Genomic DNA, 10675 nt, shown 5'->3' with positions numbered 1-10675 from the left:
TTAAATGGAAACATGTATGAAAACAATTGAATGAATATAGTTAGATATGTTTTATTTATTGGAAATCTTCATATATTAAATGTGAATATTTTATATTCCATTCAACTGCTGATAGTGTTTAGTATAAGCATATTTGTTTGTAAAGCAAACTGATATATTGATTAAACTGGTTTAAATTGCATGCTACTATGGCAGAGAACATACAGTATGTGCAACCACAGAAATAGTCCAGTGTCTCTTCATGCTTTTGATTGTGTGCACCATGCAGACATGTACTTATTTGAATCATATTTCCATTGCCATCACACAGTAGAAAGTTGAAAAGAGAATAGATCATAAAGAATGAACAATCCTGAGTGTTTTATAATCCTATTTGTGCAGGCTTGCAGTGAGTAGTCTTCAGCAATTCTCATGCAAACTTCGAACTGTGAAACTCCCAGGGAACTTACTGTGTTCTGTAATGTGCTTGTGTCTGGTGCTACTGTACATAAAGTTGTGGTAAGGTAACCGGGACCTTGATCGTGACATGTTGGAACCTTAAAAATGATCAACATTTTTGCAAAATCAGAGGTATATATTGGAGACTGCATAAATAAGCTTAAGACAGTAAATTCAAGTCATAAAAGTCAGTGCATTACATTATTCTACCCATAACTCAAAATTATCTATCACCCTCAGGGTGCTTACACACTAGATACAGCTCTATGATGGAGCGTTTGATGGACAGCATCCACTTTGAGGGTAAGGAAAGTCCTTACAATGCACCATAACTATTAAAATGAATGGAGCTGACGCAGCATAAACTCTATAGTGTAAGCATCCTTATAAAAAAAGAGCAAAGTTGGCTAGTATAAAAACATCACAAGAACGAGAAGCACTTCTTTCTTCAAATGTTAAATATATTGTGCAGGCTTAAAGGGGGTCAAGGCTCTGGTATTATGGTCCCGTTGAGCAGATTTTCATTCAGTGCAATAACGGTTGGTATGAATTGGCTCTCTGTCACAAAGTCCCCAGCTATGATGTTGAGAGAGTCGCTGTTAGAGCCAGGCTTCTGTTGCTTGACCCAGCTAAGTAACATGGGATTTGTAGACATCACCACATCCTTCAGTGATTCTGTGGGATGGGAGCATATGTACTTCAGATCTTCAGTAAGATTGATGCCAGTCACAAAAAAGCCACCTGTAAAAAAAAATAGTGTGCATGGAAACTGATGTTTAATTTCACTTTTCCAAGAATAATCATTTTGTCAAGAAAAATAAACAAAAGCTTATAGTTAAAGGTCCTATGACATGCTGCTTTTTGGATGCTTTTATATAGGCCTTAGTGGTCCCCTAATACTGTATCTGAAGTCTCTTTCCCCAAATTCAGCCTTGGTGCAGAATTACAGCCACTACGAGCGAGTCCCACAATGAGCTTTCCTTAGGATGTGCCATTTCTGTGTCTGTAGCTTTAAATGCTAATGAGGAGGAGAGAGGCGAGGCAAGGTGGAGGGTGGGGGTGTGGCCTTGACCAGCTTGCGGCCACGGTATCATGTGCTAACGTTTACAGTGGATGTATTGCAATGGCTCATAGACACGCAGTCGTTCAAGCTTTCCAGTTTGACCAGAGTCCGTCTACGGAGAGCCTTGGCACTTCCTATTAGCCCCATTGTATCGATCTTGGTTGCAGTTCCATTAGAGTTCCACTGGAGGTGATTTCGGGCGAGTGCAGACTGAATGGGAGTCTATGGGGCTAGACGGCTAAATTTGTCTCTTTCACCTGATTGCCGTTGAGAAATCTCAGATTTTATTGTAGGTTTTGCAAGTTCAACATGGGTTATAGGTCGAAAATTGAATGAACGAGTACTTACAGTGAGGAAAATAAGTATTTGAACACCCTGCAATTTTGCAAGTTCTCCCACTTAGAAATCATGGAGGGGTCTGAAATTGTCATCGTAGGTGCATGTCCACTGTGAGAGACATAATCTAAAAAAAAAAAAAATCCAGAAATCACAATATATGATTTTTTAACTATTTATTTGTATGATACAGCTGCAAATAAGTATTTGAACACCTGTCTATCAGCTAGAATTTTGACCCTCAAAGACCTGTTAGTCTGCCTTTAAAATTTCCACCTCCACTCCATTTATTATCCTAAATTAGATGCACCTGTTTGAGGTCGTTAGCTGCATAAAGACACCTGTCCACCCCATACAATCAGTAAGAATCCAACTACTAACCAAGACCAAAGAGCTGTCCAAAGACACTAGAGACAAAATTGTACACCTCCACAAGGCTGGAAAGGGCTACGGGGAAATTGCCAAGCAGCTTGGTGAAAAAAGGTCCACTGTTGGAGCAATCATTAGAAAATGGAAGAAGCTAAACATGACTGTCAATCTCCCTCGGACTGGGGCTCCATGCAAGATGGTCTCAATGATCCTAAGAAAGGTGAGAAATCAGCCCAGAACTACACGGGAGGAGCTGGTCAATGACCTGAAAAGAGCTGGGACCACCGTTTCCAAGGTTACTGTTGGTAATACACTAAGACGTCATGGTTTGAAATCATGCATGGCACGGAAGGTTCCCCTGCTTAAACCAGCACATGTCAAGGCCCGTCTTAAGTTTGCTAATGACCATTTGGATGATCCAGAGGAGTCATGGGAGAAAGTCATGTGGTAAGATGAGACCAAAATAGAACTTTTTGGTCATAATTCCACTAAACGTGTTTGGAGGAAGAAGAATGATGAGTACCATCCCAAGAACACCATCCCGTGAAGCATGGGGGTGGTAGCATCATGCTTTGGGGGTGTTTTTCTGCACATGGGACAGGGCGACTGCACTGTATTAAGGAGAGGATGACCGGGGCCATGTATTGCGAGATTTTGGGGAACAACCTCCTTCCCTCAGTTAGAGCATTGAAGATGGGTCGAGGCTGGGTCTTCCAACATGACAATGACCCGAAGCACACAGCCAGGATAACCAAGGAGTAGCTCTGTAAGAAGCATATCAAGGTTCTGGCGTGGCCTAGCCAGTCTCCAGACCTAAACCCAATAGAGAATCTTTGGAGGGAGCTCAAACTCCATGTTTCTCAGCGACAGCCCAGAAACCTGACTGATCTAGAGAAAATCTGTGTGGAGGAGTGGGCCAAAATCCCTCCTGCAGTGTGTGCAAACCTGGTGAAAAACTACAGGAAACATTTGACCTCTGTAATTGCAAACAAAGGCTACTGTACCAAATATTAACATTGATTTTCTCAGGTGTTCAAATACTTATTTGCAGCTGTATCATACAAATAAATAGTTAAAAAAATCATACATTGTGATTTCTGGATTATTTTTTTTTGATTATGTCTCTCACAGTGGACATGCACCTACGATGACAATTTCAGACCCCTCCATGATTTCTAAGTGGGAGAACTTGCAAAATAGCAGGGTGTTCAAATACTTATTTTCCTCACTGTATGTCCTTTCGATTTCTTACAGGTTGAGTTGTTGTTGCCCATAACACGCTAGCATTCTGCTAATGAACGCTGATTGGTCAGTGAAGGACTGATTACGACCAGAGATACCGCTTGATGGCATAGTGGCATCCGAAGCGGGACCAGAAACAAACAAAACAAAAACTCTTCTAGCACGTGTATTTACCTGTGTCAGCTGTGTTGTCGATGCCTCGAGAGAAAAGAAAGTGCACAGCGTGAAAGCACCAAAGCGACTGAAGGATTGCCGTAAAGCAGTATCTCTGGTCGTACGATGTGTATGACGTCATTGACATTTTAAAAGACTTTTTAAAGCAAATAAGTGACTCTAAAAAATCTAACACCCAGCAATGTGTAATTTCTTTGCATCTCTTTTCGAATACAACATTCAAATTACTAGACAAAAAATTATATCCTGAGAAAAGTGGATTTTGATGGGTATAGCATCATAGACCTCTATTCATTCTGCACTCGCCTGCGAGCGCCCCCGCATGGACAGAGACGTGTTACTGCAGCCAGTCCAGAAACCGGAAGTAACCAGAGAGTGCCAATTCTCTTCCTATTAGACAATCTCTGGTTTGACCCAGAATCTGATCCGGATGGAGAAGCACCTGAAGAAGTTGCAACTCAAGAACGTCAATTACAGCAGGACGTCTCTGAATGGTTAGTTTAAAATATCGTCTCTGGATACGGTACTTTAGTTGGTATGTATGCTGTTACAGTTATTATCATGTAGCTAACACTAGCCTATGTTGTTGGCTTTTCATGTTGCTCTGATTTGCTATTGTTCTAAAGCTGTATTAGCATCTATATCAGTAATCTTTGTAGTTTAGAGAAGACTGTAGTCTGGCTCATTTTTTAATGGCAAAGTTCTCCATGTCCACGTATATTGAAGTTTTTGTGTTCATTTGTACATCCAAACACTGAGCAACTTCCATGCTTCGCTCGTTTGCAAGCTATGATGTCTCTCGAGGAAAAACCAATATCGCGCTCACATGGTTGTAACTCATTTTCTCATGGGCGGGCCAAATTCTCTGGGCGGGCAAAGCAGAGAAAGGGGAGGTAACCTTTCCCCATATGACGACATATAGGGAAGATTCCAGATTGGCCCATGTGAGCTTTCATTTTCTCAAAGGCGGAGCAGGATACTCAGGGCTTGGTTTACACCTATCACCATTTCTAGCCACTGGGGGACCATAGGCAGGCTAGGGGAACTCATATTCATGTTAAAAAATTTTCATGCCATAGGACCTTTAGTGTTTCAGGAAACATTTCACTTTTCCAAAGATTATCAAGAGAATAATTAATAAAATAATAGCTAATGAATTATTTTTAGAGGAAACATTTTCACTGTTCTAAGGATGATCGTTTTATCAATAAAATCAAATAAAAGCTTACGAGTTACTGTTACTGGAAACATTTCGTTTTTCCCAAGAATGACAGTTTTATCAAGAGAATAAAATAAAATAATAATAAATAAATATTTAAAAAAAAAGTTACTATTACAGCCAGGTAACATTTTACTTTTCCAAAGATTATCAAGAGAATAATTAATGAAACAATAGATTATTAATTTTTTTTTTAGAGGAAACATTTTCACTGTTCTAAGGATGATCGTTTTATCAATAAAATAAAATAAAATAAAATCTTATGAGTTACTGTTACAGGAAACACTTTGTTTTTCCAAGAATGACAGTTTTATCAAGAGAATAAAATAAAATAATAATTAATAAATAAATATTAAAAACAAGTTACTGTTACAGGAAACATTTCACTTTTCCAAAGATTATCAAGAGAATAATTAATGAAATAATAGATTATGAATTTTTGTTACAGGAAACATTGGAATCATTTCACATCACCAAAGATGATTCTTTTATCAAGATAATAATAAAATAACAGCTTATGAATTATTGTTAGAGAAAACATTTTCACTTTTCCATGGATGATTTTTTAGAGAATAAATAAATAAATAAAATCATTCATTCATTGCAAATCATTAAAAATTACCTGGCCGGCCATTTTGTTTTCTACGTTCAAATTCCTCGATCAGCGCTTCAGCCTTGCACTTGTTGGCCCACCAATAAGGTATATGAAACCACAATTCTCTGTGCCAGTTGGCAATTCTGTCCTCATATGAAATGATAACTTGATGTCCCTGGCTCCATAATGTCCGTAATGTCACACAATCCTGACAGAAAAAATCAGAAGTATATTTTCATAACGCATTGGAAATATATTTTTACTTATATTGTATATATATAGTTCCCATCATCTATTTTTTTTTTTACAGATTTTTACATACCATTCTGGGGCAGAGTTTGGAATCAAAAACACTCTTTATAGTTGAGACAAGCAGTGTGTGAAGCTCTTGATTGAGGTCAAGGAAGTGGCTAAATGAGAGGATGACTACCTCCTTTGGATGAACATCCAACCACTCTCTGATCTCTTTTAATACTTTCTGAAATAACACAATAAATTATTTAGAATAAATTAAAAAGCATTTATTTCTATTCTTCAAACATCAAACTCTAACAAATTTGAACTACACTGCACATATCAAAATAGACAACAAACAGATACTGGGAAATGTTATGCTATATTGTAAATCATTAAATGCCTTGGCAGTCTTTTAAATGTACATAATTTGATCAATTGTTTTCATTGTCTTACCTCCACAGTCATAGTGGTATAAACACCATGGTAGAAGTAGAGATCATTTGAGCTGTCATTGGGCCTATGTGCTATCCTCAGGTCACAGTATCGCACTCCACAATCTAACTGCTCCCTAATGCAAGACTCCTATGGTAAATAATGTAAAGCACATCCATTAACAATGCAGGTGCAGTAAAGATAGTGCTAAACAGCAAGCTGGAGACAAACAATGTGAGTAAAACCATTGAAAGTGACATAACCATCTCTGCAAATACGTAACTGTATCTATATTGATTTGTATCTATCCTATAGATTTGGGACAATGCTCATCCATCAATGTTACTTTTGTCATAACTATTTCATCTAATTGTGCTTTCAAAGCTATCATAGTAGCAAAGCTGAGTGTTTGATTGATTTCTCCACGACAACAGACGGCAATTTATTGGCTCTCATGCTGACAGATTTCAGAGACTCGTGCTCTACAGGAATCTGCTGATGCATGCTCACATAAATTGGTCTATTACCTCGTGAGGGATACCATACCCAACATAACTGCATTTATTTCAGATGTTATGTGTTTAGACATTATGGAGTTGGTGTTTTTTTTTTTTTTTAATGTGACAAAGTCAAAATTGTTGGATATAAAGAATTTGATCATGCCTTCTCTGCTTTTATTCTATTATACTATACTTCTCTGCTTATTCTATTTTTGTATTTCAACATATGAAGAACACCAAGGCTTTCAATGAACCCAGACAGTTTACTATTTGTTCATGTAATTGACCAATTGTAAATGGTTCCAAGTAATTTAATGGAAAATACAGAAACATATAATGGAGATTGTGAAATTATGACTGATCAAAAAAATTGAAATGCACTATCCGAAAACAGTGACAACTAAGCCTGTCACGATTATGAATTTTATTTGACAATTAATTGTCGTACAAATAATTGCAATTAACAATTAAATTTAAATATTATTACAAAGTTTAAATCACTTCACACTTATTGCAGTTAACTCAAATAATTGCAATTAGATCGAATAACCACAATCAGATCATAACTACGTACCTGTGCTATTGCCCATTTGTATACAAATGGCCTTATGATTGGTTTCATGTACTTGTCCAGCTTTTGCAACATATCTGGTTGAGTGAGGTCCACTGGAGAGCGGTCGTTCTTATCCAGGCAGTAGGTTATGGCATTATGGCTCCCTACAAACCACAACAATGACAATGACATGGACAATGACACATTGACCATGAGCATTAAAGGGACTATGTGTAGCTTTTTAGGTATTTTATTATCTAAAATCAATATTTTTATTAATAAATATGCCCTCAATGGTGTACAAATACCTATGCCAATGATCAGACTAATCCTCGTAAACGAAGAATTTATTATCTTTATATACATGGGACGGGTAGGTCCACGGAGGCTTTCATGTAGTTCCGCCATCTTGAAAAACTATAATAGCAGAGAGGGACAAAAAGTACTAGGCCAACGCGTTTCCACAACGCGTTTTCGTTCAGAACCAGTGTCACGTGACTGAACCCAGCAGAAGCGGAGGAGCAGAGCAGTGAGAGGCGCTTGTCACTGCCCCAGCAAGTTTAAAAGGATGCACTGCACGGTTATTTATACACCGTTCATTCATACATATGCTGAGTCACAGAATGAGTCCTCGTCATCGAAAAAGTCCAAAATAGACCGTAAAAAGGAAACGTGACTGGAGATTACAAAAACAAGGGTTAATGTCGGGATAGCTAATGCAGGAGAAAGCTTTCAAAAGAGACCCTGAAGTTGCCTGCTTTCTTCTCGACAGGTAAGTCAATGTTACGGTCTTAATTACAAGCTTTTTTTTCATTGCTTGGTTGTTGTGTACTTTATTATATAGACAGTAGAACATTTATAGTTAAAAGTTAAACAGGCTCTTTGATGAATAGCAGCTATTGAGTAAAGTAACATTAGAGAAGGCTCTGATGATGATGATGATATCTAACAATGCACGTACTTAAAAAAATATAACGAGTAAAAAAGGCATTACTACTAATTACCATAGTTAATGTTTTTCACAGTCAGTAATTGATAACTGTAACATTCTTTTTTTCATTGTTTCAAGTTTCAGTTTGAAATAACAAACCTGTTCACCGAAGAAAAACTCGAAGTGCTATTATAAGACATCCTGACCTGTCATAGCTTTTTGGTACATAACGGCTACCGTAGATGCAACGCGCATTTGAAAAAGTGAGGTGCTGGAGAGCATTATTCGTTTGAATGCAAAATACAATTTCACCACTAGATGGGAGAAATTCCTACACACAGTCCCTTTAATGGTAATGAACTAAACTGTCTAAGCAAATATAAGCAGACTGTAAAAAAATTAAAATTAAGGTATGCAGTTAATCGGAAATTGGAACTGCAGTCACTCTCATCAAGTAATGGCAGCCTCCAAAAATAACAATATCCACACTTTCAAAATATAGCTGTGGATTTATATTAAATTTAAACCATACAAATTCTAACATTGTGGCAAGATATGATAGAAAGTCAATTCCCACAAAAATATTTTTCAGTACTCAGAGGTGCATATTAAGAAAAAGATTTTGCATGCGGTTAGTGAACATATAAATGAAAAAGTGAGGTTAAATACCTGGAATAGCCATGTAACAGAGAGGGGTATCCCACAGTGCACTGGGCAGATTGGCCATCCAGTTATCCATGGGCAGCTCACTCAATGACACTTGGCTGATCGCCGATGTCATCTTGGATTTCTGTCAAAATGTAAAAGTCGTGAATGTGTACTGTATTACATTCATCTTCAATCTTACACTTTGATCCCAAATAAACACAAAGTGACCACCCTGTTAAAAAAGACTCCAGCATAGTTAAAGGAATAGCCTAGTTCACCTAAAAATAAAAATAAATAATAAATTTCATCATTTACTCACCCTCAAGTTGTTTCAAACCTGTATGAATTTCTTTCTTCTGCTGAACACAAGTAGATTTTTTGAAGAATGTCAGTAACCATTCTAACCAAAGTTTTTTTTTTTTGGTAACACTTTATTCTACAGTGTCTTTGTTACATATGTTACATGTACTTACCATAGTAATAAAAGTAAATTATGCATAATTACATGCAACCCTCAACCAAATCCTAATCCTACCATAACCCTATAGTAAGTACATGTAGTTGCTTAAAATTACTCAGTACTTAAATGTATAATTACACTGTAACAATTACACCTTAAAATAAAGTGTAACCTTTTTTTTGATCCTACTATGGAAGTCAATGGGGTCCATCAACTGTCTCTGGTTACCGACATTCTTTAAAATATCTTCTTTTGTGTTCGGCAGAAGAAAGAAATTCATACAGGTTTGAAACAACAAGAGGGTGAGTAAATGATGACAGAACTTTCATTTTTAAGTAAACTATTCCTATTAACCAGAAAGTCCCCCTAGGTCAAGCAGCTTCATGTTGCTGGTCCGCCATCTAGAGTAGACCAACGCCAAACCAGCAATGGAAATTCATTGTGGTTTGTTTAGCAGGGAAAAGACCAGTGGCTATGCAAATACAGGATTTCATTCAAATGATATTATATGAAATGTGCACTGTAATGAGTAATAAAATGTCAGGGTTTACCAGGCTTTAAATGTTGTTTCTTAGTCCAGGAAAAATATTTCAGCAATGATCTTTAAAGTTCATTCGGCACTTGGCACGTGAGTACAGGACAGTATACCGGCTCCAACAGATTCCGATGCTGAAGGACTCGGATGCTGCGAGGAAATGATATATATATATTCGTCCACTTCATTGATTCCCATAGCACCATAGTGGTCGTGTAAAAGTGAGGTCGATGTTAAGCGGCGCTAAACTTGTCATTGGCGGCACAAGGTTGAACAGGGCAGGGTATCCACAACAAAATCCCGCGTTGATAACCAATATAGTCCGGAAGAAACTCTCTTCTTCGTGTAATGATCAAATTAAACTTGTTTCAGAGTTTTCCTTTCATTTCAATCATAAAACGAATATACGTACAACTGAACGTTTTCATCATTTGTCCATTGAAGAGGTATTAGAGCAAATAAATGATGATAAAAACGGCGTACTTGACCACTGCATTCTCCTCCCGGTCAGGCTGACACTTTCAAAAACATACTACGGTGAAGGCTTGGCTCATGAATATTTATTACGTGACGAGACGCTTCGGCCAGTAGCACGACATTATTTGCTGAACTTGACTTATGAATATCAATGACGTAACGAGACGTAGAGCAAAATGATTTGCTAAAAGGCAGACGTTGGAGAGACAGCTAACAATTTACAAATGAAAAACTTCGCTCATGAATATTAATTAGGGAATTTGGCTGGACGCATGGAAGCGTCGTCGCCCTTGCGTCATTAATATTCATAAACCTTACCCATAGTAGGATTCGTATTTTGTCATGAGAGCGGGCGAAGGAGTGGTTTAATTTTTACTTTATAATGAGACAATGGTTCAAGCGAGAAACGAGTGTGTCAGCACACAGCCATTCTTTAATACAGAATACAACTGGTTGGACAAGTTTA

The 10675-nt window shown here is 37.5% G+C and overlaps 1 protein-coding gene across 1 annotated transcript; it reads right to left on the bottom strand.

The window, feature by feature from the left end:
• Positions 1-36: 36 nt before the first annotated feature.
• plcxd1.1 (phosphatidylinositol-specific phospholipase C, X domain containing 1, tandem duplicate 1) lies at positions 37-10301 on the bottom strand. The gene is made up of 8 exons (XM_081380163.1): positions 10145-10301; positions 9749-9882; positions 8759-8879; positions 7180-7322; positions 6127-6255; positions 5759-5914; positions 5464-5644; positions 37-1179 (listed from the first exon to the last, which is right to left on the bottom strand). The coding sequence occupies exons 3-8, from the start codon at positions 8868-8870 to the stop codon at positions 923-925; spliced, it is 978 nt and encodes a 325-aa protein (XP_081236289.1). The 5' UTR covers positions 8871-8879; positions 9749-9882; positions 10145-10301; the 3' UTR covers positions 37-922.
• Positions 10302-10675: the final 374 nt, after the last annotated feature.

This window comes from Scardinius erythrophthalmus (assembly GCF_964197995.2).
Source record: "Scardinius erythrophthalmus genome assembly, chromosome: 12".
Classification (NCBI taxonomy): domain Eukaryota; kingdom Metazoa; phylum Chordata; class Actinopteri; order Cypriniformes; family Leuciscidae; genus Scardinius; species Scardinius erythrophthalmus.
Note: the sequence above shows the minus strand (reverse complement) of the source record. Positions and strands in the feature narration are given on the sequence as shown.